Source organism: Oncorhynchus gorbuscha, linkage group LG21, assembly GCF_021184085.1.
Source record: "Oncorhynchus gorbuscha isolate QuinsamMale2020 ecotype Even-year linkage group LG21, OgorEven_v1.0, whole genome shotgun sequence".
Lineage (NCBI taxonomy): Eukaryota > Metazoa > Chordata > Actinopteri > Salmoniformes > Salmonidae > Oncorhynchus > Oncorhynchus gorbuscha.
Window position 1 is genome coordinate 19,490,728 of NC_060193.1, and position 20,016 is coordinate 19,510,743.

General features: G+C 45.2%; 1 protein-coding gene across 1 annotated transcript in view; it reads right to left on the minus strand.

Annotated features, from left to right (window-relative positions):
* The window catches only part of LOC124007900 (interferon-induced very large GTPase 1-like), a 26,626-nt gene extending 6,926 nt beyond the window's left edge, over nucleotides 1–19,700 (minus strand). Inside the window, exons 1-5 of the mRNA XM_046318760.1 lie at nucleotides 19,615–19,700; nucleotides 15,716–15,807; nucleotides 1,395–1,521; nucleotides 407–664; nucleotides 35–295 (exon numbers count right to left, since the gene is read on the minus strand). Coding sequence (XP_046174716.1) covers nucleotides 35–295; nucleotides 407–664; nucleotides 1,395–1,521; nucleotides 15,716–15,807; nucleotides 19,615–19,699 — 823 coding nt within the window. The 5' untranslated portion in view covers nucleotide 19,700. The remainder of the gene's footprint in view (nucleotides 1–34; nucleotides 296–406; nucleotides 665–1,394; nucleotides 1,522–15,715; nucleotides 15,808–19,614) is intronic.
* Nucleotides 19,701–20,016: the final 316 nt, after the last annotated feature.

Genomic DNA, 20,016 nt, shown 5'->3' on the forward strand with positions numbered 1-20,016 from the left:
AAAGTAACACAGTGAAAATTCTTAATACACTCACTTGTGCGTACATATGTCACAGCAGACTTGCTTTGTGTCCCGTTTTTCAGCACCGTAGAGACGTGGAAGGAGTATTTGACACCTGGACTCAGACTGGAGAACATCAGGGTGTTGGATTCTGTTGTTATCTTCTGCACATCCTCTCCATCACAGGAACAGGTCACGAGACATGCCTCAGGAACACCAACACGTTTGTCCCAACTCAGAGACACTGATTCACTGCTGACATGATCTATCTTTATCTTTTCAGGTGGCACAGGTTCTGCAAAAAGGACAAAGGACCCAATCCAATTTTAACTGAACTAATGAAAACACAAGTTAAACATAATTCTCCCTGTAATGCAAGAGGCCATGTTTGAATCAAAGCACTTACTTGTATAGATGGACATTGTGACCGATGCTCTCTGATTCCTATTGTCAGTGACCGATGAGACGCTGAAAGTGTACTCTGTCCCCGGGTACAAGCCTTCCACGTCAGTGCTGTTGGATCCTTGGATGGACAGGATCTCTCTCTGGGTGTAGCAGGAGTAGGTCAATTTGTACCTCCATGCCGGGTCAAAAGGAGGCCAGCTCAGAGAAACAGAGTCACTGCCAACATAGTGAACTGTTATTTCTCCGGGGGAGGACAGCTCTGTGAAAGAGAGTAAAAAGTTCAGTTATAGATAATGTTCATCTCTGGGAAAGAGTTGTAGCGGCTAAGGATGGGCACAGTTATTCGAATATCCGAATGGAGGTTAGTATTCGATTACTTGTGTGAATGTTCATTTTAGCAGAAAATGAATATTAGGCCTATTATAACAATGAAAAGCTTGTGTTATTAAATGATATTATCATTGTGACATTGTTACACACAGGGATATACCATGACATTTTTAATTTTTAATGTAATAAAACAAGTTTTTATGATGATGGTATGAAAAGGTTATAAATAAATGCTTTGTCTGTATACTGTATTATCGCTACTGTTGTTATGCTAGCAGTGAAAAACAGATACAACCGGTGACGGTTATTAACAACTACAGCTGATGTAGTGGTAAAACAAATTGGTGGGTAACTGCTTATGATTGTTCACAGTGAATAAAGTAATGCTCCCTATATTTTATGCACTTTTCCATGATATGCGAGTAAACTCTTGAACATAATACAAATCATTTACGTGTGTTTTACCCCCACTACACCACTGGTTACAACATAATATCACTACAACTCCCTAATATGCATACAGATGCAGTGTTTTCATGTGAATGGAAAGAAACTGATATTCATTTTATGAAATGATAAAGAATACTCTAAGCTTGACAATAATTCAGAGATACAGTATTTTGTAAATTATATAATTTCCTCTAATATTACTGAAGCACCTTCTGCAGCAGCCTCCATCTGTTGAGCTGGCTCTACCTCCAGACCGTCCACTTGTGCTCTCTGACATGTGTCCTCATCTTCCCCAAGTTTTAAGTCAAGGAATTGATCACTTGCATCATGAAAGTCCTTCAAATGAATAGAAAAACGTTCACAGCTAGAATGAAAGGTTTTACACTTTCACATTTCTGTCAATGTAATGATTAAAAAATGTCCCCACATTGCAAATTGCAAAGCAAATTAATTGATGAAAGAGGGCACATTTTAAGGACAACTACATAAAGTATTCACACCCCATGATTTTCCCCACATTTCTTTGTGATACAAATTGAGATTGTAATTGTTATGCAGGTGAATGAGGACCCAAAAGCGACTTGGCGAAAACAGAGTCTTTAATCCAGTAAAGTAAATCTACAATCATAAGGCATAATTCCACTCGTAATGACGAGAACAGACTGGAGACTCGATCAAGAACTGCAGGTTGCCTCGGGAAGGCACTTGAACGTAGCAGACTCAGACACCTGCTCACCACGCAGCATCTGAGGGAAACACGACACGACAGGGCGATACACAGACACAGCACGGTGAACAATAGACAAGGATCCGACAGGGCAGAAACGGAAAACAAGGGGAGAAATAGGGACTCTAATCAGGGAAAAAGATAGGGAACAGGTGTGGGAAGACTAAATGATTGATTAGGGGAATAGGAACAGCTGGGAGCAGGAACGGAACGATAGAGAGAAGAGAGAGAGGAAGAGAGAGAGAAAAAGGGGAACGAACCTAAAAAGACCAGCAGGGGGAAAACGAACAGAGGGAAAAGCAAAATGACAAGACAATCTAAGACAAAACATGACAGTACCCCCCCACTCACCGAGCGCCTCCTGGCGCACTCGAGGAGGAATCCTGGCGGCAACGGAGGAAATCATCAATAAGTGAACGGTCCAGCACGTCCCGAGACGGAACCCAACTCCTCTCCTCAGGACCGTAACCCTCCCAATCCACTAAGTATTGGTGACCCCGTCCCCGAGAACGCATGTCCATGATCCTACGTACCTTGTAAATAGGTGCGCTCTCGACAAGGACGGGAGGGGGAGGGAAGACGAACGGGGGTGCGAAGAAAGGGCTTGACACAGGAGACATGGAAGACAGGATGGACGCGACGAAGATGTCGCGGAAGAAGCAGTCGCACAGCGACAGGATTGACGACCTGGGAGACACGGAACGGACCAATGAACCGCGGAGTCAACTTACGAGAAGCTGTCGTAAGAGGAAGGTTGCGAGTGGAAAGCCACACTCTCTGGCCGCAACAATACCTTGGACTCTTAATCCTACGTTTATTGGCGGCTCTCACAGTCTGTGCCCTGTAACGGCAAAGTGCAGACCTCACCCTCCTCCAGGTGCGCTCACAACGTTGGACAAACGCTTGAGCGGAGGGAACGCTGGACTCGGCAAGCTGGGATGAGAACAGAGGAGGCTGGTAACCCAGACTACTCTGAAACGGAGATAACCCGGTAGCAGACGAAGGAAGCGAGTTGTGAGCGTATTCTGCCCAGGGGAGCTGTTCTGCCCAAGACGCAGGGTTTCTGAAAGAAAGGCTGCGTAGTATGCGACCAATCGTCTGATTGGCCCTCTCTGCTTGACCGTTAGACTGGGGATGAAACCCGGAAGAGAGACTGACGGACGCACCAATCAAACGACAGAACTCCCTCCAAAACTGTGACGTGAATTGCGGGCCTCTGTCTGAAACGGCGTCTAACGGGAGGCCATGAATTCTGAACACATTCTCGATGATGATTTGTGCCGTCTCCTTAGCGGAAGGAAGTTTAGCGAGGGGAATGAAATGTGCCGCCTTAGAGAACCTATCGACAACCGTAAGAATCACAGTCTTCCCCGCAGACAAAGGCAGACCGGTAATGAAGTCTAGGGCGATGTGAGACCATGGTCGAGAAGGAATGGGGAGCGGTCTGAGACGACCGGCAGGAGGAGAGTTACCCGACTTAGTCTGCGCGCAGTCCGAACAAGCAGCCACGAAACGGCGCGTGTCACGCTCCTGAGTCGGCCACCAAAAGCGCTGGCGAATAGACGCAAGAGTGCCTCGAACACCGGGATGACCAGCTAACTTGGCAGAGTGAGCCCACTGAAGAACAGCCAGACGAGTGGAAACAGGAACGAAAAGGAGGTTACTAGGACAAGCGCGCGCGACGCAGTGTGCGTGAGTGCTTGCTTAACCTGTCTTTCAATTCCCCAGACTGTCAACCCGACAACACGCCCATAAGGAAGAATCCCCTCGGGATCAGTAGAAGCCACAGAAGAACTAAACAGACGGGATAAGGCATCAGGCTTGGTGTTTTTGCTACCCGGACGGTAAGAAATCACAAACTCGAAACGAGCGAAAAACAACGCCCAACGAGCTTGACGGGCATTAAGTCGTTTGGCAGAACGGATGTACTCAAGGTTCTTATGGTCTGTCCAAACGACAAAAGGAACGGTCGCCCCCTCCAACCACTGTCGCCATTCGCCTAGGGCTAAGCGGATGGCGAGCAGTTCGCGGTTACCCACATCATAGTTGCGTTCAGATGGCGACAGGCGATGAGAAAAATAAGCGCAAGGATGAACCTTATCGTCAGACTGGAAGCGCTGGGATAGAATGGCTCCCACGCCTACCTCTGAAGCGTCAACCTCGACAATGAATTGTCTAGTGACGTCAGGAGTAACGAGGATAGGAGCGGACGTAAAACGTTCTTTTAGAAGATCAAAAGCTCCCTGGGCGGAACCGGACCACTTAAAACACGTCTTGACAGAAGTAAGAGCTGTGAGAGGGGCAGCAACTTGACCGAAATTACGAATGAAACGCCGATAGAAATTAGCGAAACCTAAAAAGCGCTGCAACTCGACACGTGACCTTGGAACGGGCCAATCACTGACAGCTTGGACCTTAGCGGAATCCATCTGAATGCCTTCAGCGGAAATAACGGAACCGAGAAAAGTAACGGAGGAGACATGAAAAGAGCACTTCTCAGCCTTCACGTAGAGACAATTCTCTAAAAGGCGCTGTAGAACACGTCGAACGTGCTGAACATGAATCTCGAGTGACGGTGAAAAAATCAGGATATCGTCAAGATAGACAAAAACAAAGATGTTCAGCATGTCTCTCAGAACATCATTAACTAATGCCTGAAAAACAGCTGGCGCATTGGCGAGACCAAACGGCAGAACCCGGTACTCAAAATGCCCTAACGGAGTGTTAAACGCCGTTTTCCACTCGTCCCCCTCTCTGATGCGCACGAGATGGTAAGCGTTACGAAGGTCCAACTTAGTAAAGCACCTGGCTCCCTGCAGAATCTCGAAGGCTGATGACATAAGAGGAAGCGGATAACGATTCTTAACCGTTATGTCATTCAGCCCTCGATAATCCACGCAGGGGCGCAGAGTACCGTCCTTTTTCTTAACAAAAAGAACCCCGCCCCGGCCGGAGAGGAAGAAGGCACTATGGTACCGGCGTCAAGAGACACAGATAAATAATCCTCGAGAGCCTTACGTTCGGGAGCCGACAGAGAGTATAGTCTACCCCGAGGAGGAGTGGTCCCCGGAAGGAGATCAATACTACAATCATACGACCGGTGAGGAGGAAGGGAGTTGGCTCGGGACCGACTGAAGACCGTGCGCAGATCATGATATTCCTCCGGCACTCCTGTCAAATCGCCAGGTTCCTCCTGAGAAGTGGGGACAGAAGAAATGGGAGGGATGGCAGACATTAAACACTTCACATGACAAGAAACGTTCCAGGATAGGATAGAATTACTAGACCAATTAATAGAAGGATTATGACATACTAGCCAGGGATGACCCAAAACAACAGGTGTAAAAGGTGAACGAAAAATCAAAAAAGAAATAGTCTCACTGTGGTTACCAGATACTGTGAGAGTTAAAGGTAGTGTCTCAAATCTGATACTGGGAAGATGACTACCATCTAAGGCAAACATGGGCGTAGGCTTGTCTAACTGTCTGAAAGGAATGTCATGTTTCCGAGCCCATGCTTCGTCCATGAAACAACCCTCAGCCCCAGAGTCAATCAAGGCACTGCATGTAGCACCCGAACCGGTCCAGCGTAGATGGACCGACATAGTAGTACAGGATCTAGATGAAGAGACCTGAGTAGTAGCGCTCACCAGTAGCCCTCCGCTTACTGATGAGCTCTGGCCTCTTACTGGACATGAATTGACAAAATGTCCATCAAATCCGCAATAGAGGCACAGGCGGTTGGTGATCCTCCGTTCCCTCTCCTTAGTCGAGATGCGAATACCTCCCAGCTGCATGGGCTCAGTCTCTGAGCCAGAGGAGGGAGATGGTTGCGATGCGGAGCAGGGAAACACCGTTGACGCGAGCTCTCTTCCACGAGCTTGGTGACGAAGATCTACCCGTCGTTCTATGCGGATGGCGAGAGCAATCAAAGAGTCCACACTGGAAGGAACCTCCCGAGAGAGAATCTCATCTTTGACCACTGCGTGGAGTCCCTCCAGAAAACGAGCGAGCAGCGCCGGCTCGTTCCAGTCACTAGAGGCAGCAAGAGTGCGAAACTCTATAGAGTAATCCGTTATGGATCGATCACCTTGGCATAGGGAAGCCAGGGCCCTAGAAGCCTCCCTACCAAAAACTGAACGGTCAAAAACCCGAATCATCTCCTCTTTAAAGTTCTGGTAATTGTTTGAACAATCAGCCCTTGCCTCCCAGATAGCTGTGCCCCACTCTCGAGCCCGGCCAGTAAGGAGTGAAATGACGTAAGCAACCCGAGCTCTCTCTCTAGAGTATGTGTTGGGTTGGAGAGAGAACACAATATCACACTGGGTGAGAAAGGAGCGGCACTCCGTGGGCTGCCCGGAGTAGCAAGGTGGGTTATTAACCCTAGGTTCCGGAGGCTCGGCAGGCCAGGAAGTAACAGGTGGCACGAGACGAAGACTCTGGAACTGTCCAGAGAGGTCGGAAACCTGAGCGGCCAGGTTCTCCACGGCATGGCGAGCAGCAGACAATTCCTGCTCGTGTCTGCCGAGCATGGCTCCTTGGATCTCGACGGCAGTGTTACGAGCGTCTGTAGTCGCTGGGTCCATTCTTTGGTCGGATCCTTCTGTTATGCAGGTGAATGAGGACCCAAAAGCGACTTGGCGAAAACAGAGTCTTTAATCCAGTAAAGTAAATCTACAATCATAAGGCATAATTCCACTCGTAATGACGAGAACAGACTGGAGACTCGATCAAGAACTGCAGGTTGCCTCGGGAAGGCACTTGAACGTAGCAGACTCAGACACCTGCTCACCACGCAGCATCTGAGGGAAACACGACACGACAGGGTGATACACAGACACAGCACGGTGAACAATAGACAAGGATCCGACAGGGCAGAAACGGAAAACAAGGGGAGAAATAGGGACTCTAATCAGGGAAAAAGATAGGGAACAGGTGTGGGAAGACTAAATGATTGATTAGGGGAATAGGAACAGCTGGGAGCAGGAACGGAACGATAGAGAGAAGAGAGAGAGGAAGAGAGAGAGAAAAAGGGGAACGAACCTAAAAAGACCAGCAGGGGGAAAACGAACAGAGGGAAAAGCAAAATGACAAGACAATCTAAGACAAAACATGACAGTAATGAATTTAATTGTCATTTTCTGTCAATGATTTACACAACATACTCTGTCATGTCAAAGTGGAAGAAACATTTTAATATTTGTAAAACATACAAAATATTAAAAATATTAAAATAATAAGAATATATACAGTGCATTTGGAAAGTATTCAGACCCCTTTACTTTTTCCACATTTTGTTACGTTACAGCCTTGGCACGCCTTGGTCATTGTATCTTGTGTTTTTGTTATATGTTTGGGTAGGCCAGGGTGTGACATGGGTTTATATGTTGTATTTCGTATTGGGGTTTGTATTAATTGGGAGTGTGTATTATTAGGGGTGTGTCTAATTAGGCTTGGCTGCCTGAGGCGATTCCTAATTGGAGTCAGCTGATTCTCGTTGTCTCGGATTGGGAACCGTATTTAGGTAGCCCGAGTGCGCGTTGTATTTCGTGGGTGATTGTACCTGTCTCTGTGTTAGTCACCAGATAGGCTATAATTAGTTTCACTCGTTTGTTGTTTTCTTCTTCAGTTATTTCATGTACCGCATTATCTTCATTAAAGGTCATGAGTAACCTACACGCTGCATTTCGGTCTGACTCTCTTCAAACGAAGAAGACGAATTTCGTTACAGAATCACCCACCACCATTCACAGACCGAGCAGCGTGGGAACTGGCAGGATCTGAAGGTGGACGTTATGGACAACAGAAGCAAGGAGTATACGACGTGGGAAGAAATCGACAGGTGGGCGGCCGACCCAGAGCGAGTGCAGGAGCCCGCCTGGGATTCCCTACAGCAGTGCGAAGAAGGCTACAGGGGAATCGAGTCAAAGAAAAAGACACGCAGGGAAAAACGGAGAAGCGCTGGTTTAAACAGGCAGCGACAGCTGGAGCAGCAAAGGGAGAATGAATTATTTGGAGAATGGACATGGGAAGACGTGTTGGATGGTAAAGGTTGTTACACTTGGGAGGAGATATTGGCCGGAAGAGATCGCCTCCCATGGGAACAGGTGGAGGCACTAAGGAGAGCAGAGGCAGCGGGAGATAGGAGCCGACGATACGAGGGAACACGGTTGGCAAGGAAACCGGAAAAGCAGCCCAAAAAAAATATTGGGGGGGAGCTAGAAGGGAGAATAGTTATGCCAGGTAGGAGACCTGCGCATACTCCCTGTGCTCACCGTTGGGCTAGAGAGACCGGGTAGGCACCGTGTTATGCTATGGAGCGCACGGTGTTTTCAGTGCGGGAACATAGCCCGGTGCGGCACATACCAGCTCTTCCTATTTGCCGGGCTAGAGTGGGCATCGAGCCAGGTAAGCTTGGGCAGACTCGGTGCTCAATAGCTCCAGTGCGCCGGTCCGGTCTATCCAGAGCTACCTCTACACACCAGTCCTCCGGTAGCAGCTCCCCGCACCAGGCTTCCTGTGCGTGTCCTCGCGCCAGTACCACCAGTTCCAGCACCAAGCACCAGGCCTTCAGTGCGCCTCGCCTGTTCAGCACAGCCAGTGCTTTTCTCCCCTCCTGTGCTATCGGAGTCTCCAGCCTGTTCAGCGCAGCCAGAGCCTTTCTCCTCTCCTGCGCTGCCGGAGTCTCCTGTCTGTCCAGCGCCGCCAGTGCTCCCAGTCGGCCCAGCGCGTCCAGTGCGCCTCGCCTGTTTAGCGCAGCCAGAGCTTTTCTCCTCTCCTGCGCTGTTGGAGTCTCCCGCCTGTTCAGCGCAGCCAGAGCCTTTCTCCTCTCCTGCGCTGCCGGAGTCTCCTGTCTGCCCAGCGCCGCCAGTCGGCCCAGCGTCACCAGTCTGCCAGGATCCACCAGAAGTGCCAGTCTGCCAGGATCCGCCAGAAGTGCCAGTCTGCCAAGATCTTCTAGATCGGCCAGACAACCTGAATCATCCAGTTCCACCAGCCAGCCAGGATTTACCGGAGCCTACTACCTGCCTGAGCTTCCTCTCAGTACTGAGCTTCCTCTCAGTACTAGGCTTCCTCTCAGTACTAGGCTTCCTCTCAGTACTAGGCTTCCTCTCAGTACTAGGCTTCCTCTCAGTACTAGGCTTCCTCTCAGTACTAGGCTTCCTCTCTGTACTAGGCTTCCTCTCTGTACTGGGCTCCCTCTCAGTACCGGGCTTCCCCTCAGTACCGGGCTGCTTCGGTCCCGGGCTGCCCCTCTGTCCCGGGCTGCCCCTCTGTCCCGAGCTGCCCTGCTGTCCTGAGATGCCCCTCTATCCTGAGTTGCCCCTCTGTCCTGAGTTGCCCCTCTGTCCCGAGCTGCCCCTCTGTCCCGAGCTGCCCCTCTGTCCCGAGCTGCCCCTCTGTCCCGAGCTGCCCCTCGGTCCCGATCTGCCCCTCGGTCCCGAGCTGCCCCTTGGTCCCGAGCTGCCCCTCAGTTATGTGGGGATCAGGGTGAGGACTATTAGGCCATGGTCGGCGGAGAAGGTGGATTATCCTAGGACGCGAAGGGGAGGAACTAGGACATTTATGGAGTGGGGTCCACGTCCCGAGCCAGAACCGCCACCATGGACAGACGCCCACCCGGACCCTCCCTATGCTCTTGAGGTGCGTCCCGGAGTCCGCACCTTAGGGGGGGGTTCTGTCACGCCTTGGTCATTGTATCTTGTGTTTTTGTTATATGTTTGGGTAGGCCAGGGTGTGACATGGGTTTATATGTTGTATTTCGTATTGGGCTTTGTATTAATTGGGAGTGTGTATTATTAGGGGTGTGTCTAGTTAGGCTTGGCTGCCTGAGGCGATTCCTAATTGGAGTCAGCTGATTCTCGTTGTCTCGGATTGGGAACCGTATTTAGGTAGCCTGAGTGCGCGTTGTATTTCGTGGGTGATTGTACCTGTCTCTGTGTTAGTCACCAGATAGGCTGTAATTAGTTTCACTCGTTTGTTGTTTTCTTCTTCAGTTATTTCATGTACCGCATTATCTTCATTAAAGGTCATGAGTAACCTACACGCTGCATTTCGGTCTGACTCTCTTCAAACAACAGACAAATTTCATTACAAGCCTTTTACAAAAATGTATTTTAAAAAATCACATCAATCTACACACAATACCCCATAATGACAAAGCAAAAACCGGTTTTTGAAGTTTTTCAAATGTATATAAAAATAATAATATGAAATACCTTATTTACATAAGTATTCAGACCCTTTGCAATGAGACTTGATATTGAGCTCAGGTGCATCCTGTTTTGAATGATTCATCCTTGAGATGTTTCTACAACTTCATTGTAGTCCACCTATAGTAAATTCATTTGATTTTACATTATTTGGAAAGGCTGTCTATATAGGGTCCCAGAGTTGACAGTGCATGTCAGAGCAAAAACCAAGCCATGAGGTCAAATTTATTGTCTGTGTAGCTCCAAGACAGGTTTGTTTCGAGGCACAGATCTGGGGAAAGGTACCAAAAAAATTCTGCAGCATTGAAGGTCCCCGAGAACACATTGGCGTCCATCATTCTTACATGGAAGAAGTTTGGAACCACCAAGACTCTTCCTAGAATTTTCCTAGAGCCAAACTGAACAACCGGGGGAGAAGGGCCTTGGTCAGGGAGGTGACCAAGAAGCAGATGGTCACTCTGACAGAGCTCTAGGGTTCCTCTGTGGAGATGTGAGAACCTTCCAGAAGGACAACCATCTCTGCAGCAACCCACCAATCAGGCTTTTATGGTTGAGTGGCCAGAAGGAATCCACTCCTCAGTAAAAGGCACATGACAGCCCGCTTGGAGTTTGCCAAAAGGCACCTAAAGATTCTCAGACCATGAGAAACAAGATTCTCTGGTCTGATGAAACCAAGATTGAACTCTTTGGCTTGAATGCCAAGCGTCAAGTTTGGAGGAAACCTGGCACCATCCCTACGGTGAAGCATGTTGGTGGCAGCATCATGCTGTGGGGATGTTTTTCAGCGGCAGGGAACGGGAGACTAGTCAGGATCGAGGCATAGATGAACGGAATAAGGTACAGAGAGATCCTTGATGAAAACCTGCTCCAGAGTGCTTAGGACCTCAGACTGGTGTGAAGGTTCACCTTCCAACAGGACAACAACCCTAAGCACACAACCAAGACAATGCAGTAGTGGCTTCGGGACAAGTCTCTGAATGTCCTTAAGTGGAATAGCCAGAGCCCAGAATTCAACCCAATCATACATCTCTGGGGAGACCTGGAAATAGCTGTGCACCTATCCAACCTGACAGAGCTTGAGAGGATCTGCAGAGAGGAATGGGAGAAACTCCCCAAATACAGGTGTGCCAAGCTTATACTGTCATACCCAAGACTCGAGGCTGTAATCGCTGCCAAAGGTGCTTCAACAAAGTACTGAGTAAAAGGTCTGAATACTTATGTAAATATGATATATTTAAAAAAATGTTTTTGCTTTGTCATTATGGGGTAGTGTGTGTAGATTGATGAGAAAAAAACGATTGAATCAATTTTAGAATAAGGCTGTAACGTAACAAAGTGTGGGAACAAATCAAGGGGTCTGAATACTTTCCGAATACACTGTATGTATACTGTGCCTTGCTAAAGCATTCACAAGCCTTGGACTTCTTCACATTTTACTCTGTTACAAAGTGGGAATAAAATGTAATTAATTGTATGTTTTTGTCAACAATCTACACAACAATGTTAAAATGTTCAAGTCTTGCCATAGATTTTGAAGCAGATTTAAGTCAAAACTGTAACTTGGCCACTCAGGGACATTCACTGTCTTCTTAGTAAGCAACTCCAGTGTAGATTTGGCCTTGTGTTTTAGGTTATTGACCTGCTGAAAGGTGAATTCCTCTCCCAGTGTCTGGTGTAAAGCAGACTGAACCAGGTTTTCCTCTATGATGTTGATGTGTTTAGTGCCACCCCATTTTTCTTTATCCTGAAAAATGCCAGAGTATTTGCCGATGTCAAGCATACCCATACCATGATGCAGCGACTACCATGCTTGAAAATAAGTGATGTGTTGAGTTGGATTTGGCCCAAACATAAGGCTTTGCATTTTAGGACAAAAAGTGTATTTCTGTGCTGTGTTTTATTGCAGTATTATAATGAACAAAAATATAAATGCAACATGCAACAATTTCAAAGAGTTTACTGAGTTACAGTTCATGTAAAGAAATCGTTCAATTTAAATAAATTGATTAGGTACTAATCTATGGATATCACATGACTGGGAATACAGATATGCATCTGTTGGTAACAGATACTTTAAGAGAAAGATCGGGGCGTGGATCAGAAAACCAGTCAGTATCTGGTGTGACCATTTGCCTCATGCAGCGCGACACATCCCCTTCGGATAGAGTTGATCAGGCTGTTGATTGTGGCCTGAGGAATGTTGTCGCACTCCTCTTCAATGGCTGTGCGAAGTTTCTGGAAATGGGCGGGAACTGGACCACAATGTAGGGTTGTCGATCCCGAGCATCCCAAACATGCTCAAAGGGTGACATGGTGAGTATGCAAGCCATGGAAGAATTGGAAATGTTCATGCTTTATCATGCTGAGATGATGGCGGTGGATGAATGGCACGACAATGGGCATCAGGATCTCGTCACGGTATGTCCGTGTATTCAAATTGCCATCTATAAAACGCAATTGTGTTCATTGTCCGTAGCCCATTCCATAACCCCACCGCCACCATGGGGCACTCTGTTCACAACTTTGACATCAGCAAACCGCTCGCCAACACAAAAACATACATGTGTTCTGAGATTGGGAGGTCAGTTGGACATACTGCCAAATTCTCTAAAACGACGTTGGTCATGCAGTTTAATCAGCTTCTTGATATGCCACACCTGTCAGGTGGATGGACTATCTTGGCAAGGAGAAATGCTCACTAACAGGGTCTTAAACACATTTTTGCACCACATTTGAGAGAAATAAACTTATGGAACATTTCTGGGATCTTTTATTTCAGCTCATGAAACATGACCAACATGTAATTTATACTTTTGTTCAGTTTACTTCAGTGCCTTGTTGCATACAATATCCATGTTTTGGAATATTTTTGTATATTTGTATTCTTCTTTTCAAATCATCAGTCATTATTGTGGAGTCACTACAATGTTTTTGATCCATTCTCAGTATTCTCCCATCACAGCCATTGAACTCTGTACTGTATCTGTTTTAAAATCACCAATGGTCTCATGGTAACGTCCTTGAGCAATTTAATAATCTTACAGCATATTAACTTGAACATGCTTAAAGAGATATTCAATCCCTGATTTGTTATTGCTACCCATCCACCAATCACTGCCCTTCTTTATGAGGCTTTTGAAACAGGCTTTGTAGTTGAATCTGTGCTTGAAATTCAGTACTTGACTGGGGGACCGTACAGCTGTTGCATGTATGGGGGACAGATGAAGGGTTAGTCGTTCCTGTCACGACTTCTACCGAAGGTAACTCCTCTCCCTGTTCGGGCGGCGCTCGGCGTCGCCGGTCTACTAGTCGCTACCGATCCCTTTTTCTTTTTCTGGTTGTTTTGTCTGTGTTCCTTTTCACACCTGGTTTTCAATTGCTTTGATTTCTGTGGGTATATAGAGCACCTGTTACCTGCCGTAATTCGTGCAGGATTAGACTTGTGTGTATAGCGCTCGATTGTATTTGAGGTTTGTTGTTTTTTCGCTATTACGCACGTGTATGAAAAGTGTCGGAACTGTGTTTGTTCCTCCCTGTGTTTGCACGAGTTTCTGAGTATTCGAGAGCGTAGTTTGGGGATTTTTGTCTGTGCCGTTTCGTATTGGTGGACTATATTATTAAACACGCTTCTCAGACATCCCTGCTCTCCTGCGCCTGACTCCTACACCTCTCACCAAGATGCATGTTATCACAGTTCCAAAATAATGTCCACCCCTATTATTTCACACAAAGTCCATGCAACTGATTATGTTATTTGTTAAGCCAAATTTACTCTTGAACTTATTTAGGCTAAGGAATAACTAAGCAACGACTACATTTTAGTTATCACATTTTCGTAAATATTTTTTTTAAATGTGATATGTTCTTCCACTTTGACATTACAGAGTATTTTGAGTAGACAAAAACATACAATTAAATCCATGTAAATCCCACTTTGTAACACAATAAAATGTGAAGAAATCGAAGGGGTAAGAATGCTTATGCAAGGCACTGTATATACAGTACCAGTCAAAGGTTTGGACATACCTACTCATTCAAGGATTTTTCTTAATTTTTTACTATTTTCTACATTGTAGAATAATAGTGAAGACATCAAAACTATGAAATAACACATGGAATCATGTAGTAACCAAGAAAGTGTTAAACAAATCAAAATATAGCCACCCAAAATATACCAACCATTTGCCTTGACGACAGCTTTGCACACTCTTGGCATTCTCTCAACCAGCTTCACCTAGAATGCTTTTGCAACAGTCTTGAAGGAGTTCCCACATATGCTGAGCACTTGTTGGCTGCTTTTCCTTCAATCTGTGGTCCAACTCATCTAAACACCACCTCAATTGGTTTGAGGTCAGGTGATTGTGGAGGCCAGGTCATCCGATGCAGCACTCCATAACTGTTCTTCTTGGTCAAATAGCCATTACACAGCCTGGAGGTGTGTTGGGTCATTGTCCTGTTGAAAAACAAATGATAGCCTCACTAAGCGCAAACCAGATGGAATGGTGTATCGCTGCAGAATGCCGTGGTAAACATGCTGGTTAAGTGTGCCTTGAATTCTAAATAAAACACAGACATTGTCACCAGCAAAGCACCCCCACACCATCACTCCTCCACGCTTCACGATGGGAACCACACATGCGGAGATCATCTGTTCACCTACACTGCGTCTCATGGTGGTTAGAACCAACAATCTCAAATTTGGACTTATCAAATAAAAGGACTGATTTCCACCTTTCTAATGTCCATTGCTGGTGTTTCTTGGCCCAGGCAAGTCTCTTCTTTATTATTGGTGTCCATTAGAAGTGGTTTCTTTGCAGCAATTCGTTTATGAAGGCCTGATTTCACGCAGTCTCCTCTGAACAGTTGATGTTATGATGTCTGTTACTTGAACTCTGTGTCTGTGAAGCATTTATTTGGGCTGCAATCTGAGGTGCAGTGAACTTATCCTCTGCAGCAGAGGAAACTCTGGGTCTTCCTTTCCTGTGGTGGTCCTCAAGAGAGGCAGTTTCATCATAGCGCTTGATGGTGTTTGCGACTGCACTTGAAGAAACGTTAAAAGTTCTTGAAATGTTCCGCATTGACTCACCTTCACGTCTTAAAGTAATGATGGACTGTTCTTGCTATAATATGTGCATGGTCTTTTACCAAACAGGGCTATCTTCTGTATACCAACCCTACCTTGTCACAACACAACTGATTGGTTCATTTGCATTAAGGAAAGACATTTTCAAGGCACACCTGTTCATTGAAATGCATTCTAGTTGACTACCTCAAGAAGCTGGTTGAGAGAATGCCAAGAGTGTGTAAAGCTGTCATCAAGGCAAAGGGTGGCTACTTTGAATAATTTCAAAAAGAAGGTATATTTTGATTTGTTTAACACCATTTTGGTTACTACATGATTCCATATGTGTTATTTCATAGATGTAGAAAATAGTAAAAAGAAAGAAAAACCCTGGAATGAGAAGGTGTGTCCAAACTTCTGACTGGTACTGTATATTGAACTGACAAAGTTTTTGATTCTGTATGATAAGTTATACAATACATATCTATCTTCAAAAACCTTTTGGTGAAAGAGGAACAGAAAACCTTACCTCTTCATCTGAGGAACTGTCCATTGGCAAGGTGTCTTCAGCCACCCCACTCCTACCCAGGTCATAGGTCACATCTTTCAGACTGCCTGGCTCTGCAATACGTTTGGGATAATAGATGAGCTCATGTTGCAGCACATCAAAACATTATAAGATGCTTTATTTTCCATTATAAACTGGGTGGTTTGAGCCCTGAATGGCTGACAGCTGTGGTATATCAGACCATATACCACAGGGACGAGAAAACATGTATTTTTACTGCTCTAATGAGGTTGGTAACCAGTTTATAATAGCAATAAGGCACCTCAGGGGTTTGTGGTATACTGGCCATGTACCACACCCCCTTGGCCCTTATTATATAATGATATACAGTGGGGAGAAGAAGTATTTGATACACTGCCGATTTTGCAGGTTTTCCTACTTACAAAGCATGTAGAGGTCTGTTATTTTTATCATAGGTACACTTCAACTGTGAGAGGCGGAATCTAAAACAAAAATCCAGAAAATCACATTGTATGAGTTTTAAGTAATTCATTTGCATTTTATTACATGACATAAGTATTTGACACATGAGAAAAGCAGAACTTAATATTTGGAACAGAAATCTTCACAATTACAGAGATAATTAGTTTCCTGTAGTTCTTGACCAGGTTTGCACACACTGAAGCAGGGATTTTGGCCCACTCCTCCATACAGATCTTCTACAGATCCTTCAGGTTTCGGGGTTGTCGCTGGGCAATAAGGACTTTCAGCTCCCTCCAAAGGTTTTCTATTGGGTTCAAGTCTGGAGACTGGCTAGGCCACTCCAGGACATTGAGATGCTTCTTACGGAGCCACTCCTTAGTTGCCCTGGCTGTGTGTTTCGGGTCGTTGTCATGCTGGAAGACCCAGCCACGACCCATCTTCAATGCTCTTCCTGAGGGAAGGAGGTTGTTGGCCAAGATCTCGTGATACATGGCCCCATCCATCCTCCCCTCAATACGGTGCAGTCGTCCTGTCCCCTTTGCAGAAAAGCATCCCCAAAGAATGATGTTTCCACCTCCATGCTTCACGGTTGGGATGGTGTTCTTGGGGTTGTACTCATCCTTCTTTTTCCTCCAAACACGGCGAGTGGAGTTTAGACCAAAAAGCTCTATTTTTGTCTCATCAGACCACATGACCGTCTCCCATTCCTCCTCTGGATCATCCAGATGGTCATTTGCAAACTTCAGATGGGCCTGGACATGCGCTGGCTTGAGCAGGGGGACCTTGCGTGTGCTGCAGGATTTTAATACATGACGGTGTAGTGTGTTACTAATGGTTTTCTTTGAGACTGTGGTCCCAGCTCTCTTCAGGTCATTGACCAGGTCCTGCCGTGTAGTTCTGGGCTGATCCCTCACCTTCCTCATGGTCATTGATGCCCCACGAGGTGAGATCTTGCATGGAGCCTCAGACCGAGAGTGATTGACCGTCATCTTGAACTTACACAGATCTCTGGTCTTGGTCATTGTGGAGAGGGTGGAGTCTGTTTGATTAAGTGTGTGGACAGGTGTCTTTTATACAGGTCATGAGTTCAAACAGGTGCAGTTAATTCAGGTAATGAGTGGGAACATGAGGGATTCTTAAAGAAAAACTAACAGGTCTGTGAGAGCCGGAATTCTTACTGGTTGGTAGGTGATCAAATACTTATGTCATGCAATAAAATGCTAATGAATTACTTAAAAATCATACAATGTGATCTTCTGGATTTTTGTTTTAGATTACGTCTCTCACAGTTGAAGTGTACATATGATGAAAACTACAGACCTCTACATGCTTTGTAAGTAGAGAAAACCTGCAAAATCGGCAGTGTATCAAATACTTGTTCTCCCCACTGTAACACCAGTGACAAAAAGCACTAAACTGACCGTCCTCAATGTGACAACTGTTCATGATACAGCCCTCCCAGTCCCTCATCCTCATGCACAGCAAACACACACACACACTATAAAATACACTCACACACATACACGTGGATTTTATTTGAAGATACACTAACGTTCAAAAGTTTGGGGTCACATAGAAATGTCCCTGTTTTGAAAGAAAATAAAAGTTTTTGTCCATTAAAATAACATCAAATTGATCAGAAATAAAGTGTAGACATTGTTAATCGTAGCTGGCAGATAGCAACCATTACTTATGTGTTTCAATGGCACAGTTTTTAAAATTTTACCTTTATTTATTTTACTAGGCAAGTCAGTTAAGAACAAATTCTTAATTTCAATGATGGCCTAGGAACAGCCAGTTAACTGTGGACCTTGTCAGGTCAGGGATTCAAGCTTGCAACCTTCTGGTTACTAGTCCAATGCTCTAACCACTAGGCTACCTGCCGCCCTGTGTTAGCTAATCCAAGTGTATCATTTTAAAAGGCTAATTGATCAATAGAAAACCCTTTTGCAATTATGTTAGCGCAGCTGAAAACGGTTTCTGAATAAAGCCAGAAACAAAATGGCCAGAAACAAAGTACTTTCTTCTGAATGAGTGGGAGGCCCCGGTGCACAACTGAGCAAGAGGATAAGTACATTAGAGTGTCAAGTTTGAGAAACGGGCGCCTCACAAGTCCTCAACTGGCAGCTTCATTAAATAGTACCCGCTTATTCACTGTTGACCTTGAGACTGGTGTTTTGTGGGTATTACTTAATGAAGCTTCCAGTTGAGGACTTGTGAGGAGTCTGTTTCTCAAACCCTAATGTACTTGTCCTCTTGCTCAGTTGTGCACCAGGGCCTCCCACTCCTCACTCCTCTTTCTATTCTGGTTAGAGCCAGTTTGCGCTGTTCTGTAAAGTGAGTAGTACACAGCGTTGTACAAGATCTTCAGTTTCTTGCCAATTTTTTGCATGGAATAGCCTTCATTTCTCAGAACAATAGACTGACGAGTTTCAGAAGAAAGTACTTTGTTTCTGGCCATTTTGAGCCTGTAATCAAACCTACAAATGCTGTTGCTCCAGATACTCAACTAGTCTGAAGAAGGCCAGTTTTATTGCTTCTTTAATTAAAACAACAGTTTCAGCTGTGCTAACTTAATTGCAAAAGGGTTTTCTAAAGATCAATTATCCTTCTAAAATGTTTACCTTTATTTAACTAGACAAGTAAATTAAGAACAAATTCTTATTTTCAATGACAGCCTAGTGAGTTAACTACCTGTTTAGGGGCAGAACGACAGATCTCTAACCACTTGGCTACCCTGCCACCCCCAAAATGATGAACTTGTATATCTAACACAACGTGCCATTGGAACACAGGAGTGATGGTGGCTGATAAAGGGCCTCTGTACGTACACCTATGTAGATATTCCATTAAAAATCAGCCATTTCCAGCTACAATAGTCATGTACAACATGAACAATGTCTACACTGTATTTCTGATCAATTTGATGTTATTTTAAAGGACAAAAAATGTGCTTTCCTTTTAAAAACAAGGACATTTCTAAGTGACACCAAACTTTTGAACAATAGTGTATGTGGTAGTAGAGTAGTGGCTGAGTTCACACACTTAATGTAATGTAATGTTTTTTAATTGTATATAGCTGCCTTAATTTTGCTGGACCCCAGGAAGAGTAGCTGCTGCCTTGGAAGGTACTAATGGGCATCCATAATAAATACATACTGTATACAGACAATGGGCCAATAGTTTATCGGAAAAGGGTTAAATGTATGTAATATGATAATCGAGCAGACTATTTTATCTAAAGAGACGCAGTCGTGCGTGTATACATATGGGTGTTCCCAGGAATTAAACCCACTATCCTATTGCAATCGCCATAGCCTACCAACTGAGCTGGGGGACCACTATTGACACTGATACAGGATAAGATTGAATTGAAGAAATAGGCCTCCAGTCGACAGGACTCATCACTCGTCTAGAAAAGGCCCGGCGCTACTTACCTATCTCTTCTTCGACGATTGCGTTGCATCTCAAGCAAAACTGCTGTCCCTCCTCACAAAGGGTGTTACATCGAGGACACTTCATTTTCTGAAAATATATGCCTAACAGTAAAGTGAAATGTTGTACTAATTTAGACACCCCATAGAATGAATAAAACTGTTTATCAATGCCGCATAATCAGATCATAAGAATGTTGGGGAAAAAGGACATATATTAGGCTACCCTTTCAAACATTTGCATTCGTAAGAAGTATTGGCTTACAGCAACCTTGGTTTATAATCAGCTAATGTGATATTAGATGTACAATTTCGTTGGCTTACAGGTTGTATTATCTTCCACGTCGTTAGGATAAAAACATAAGTGGCCCTGTGATTTAAGCTATTAGACAGTTTGATAAGCAA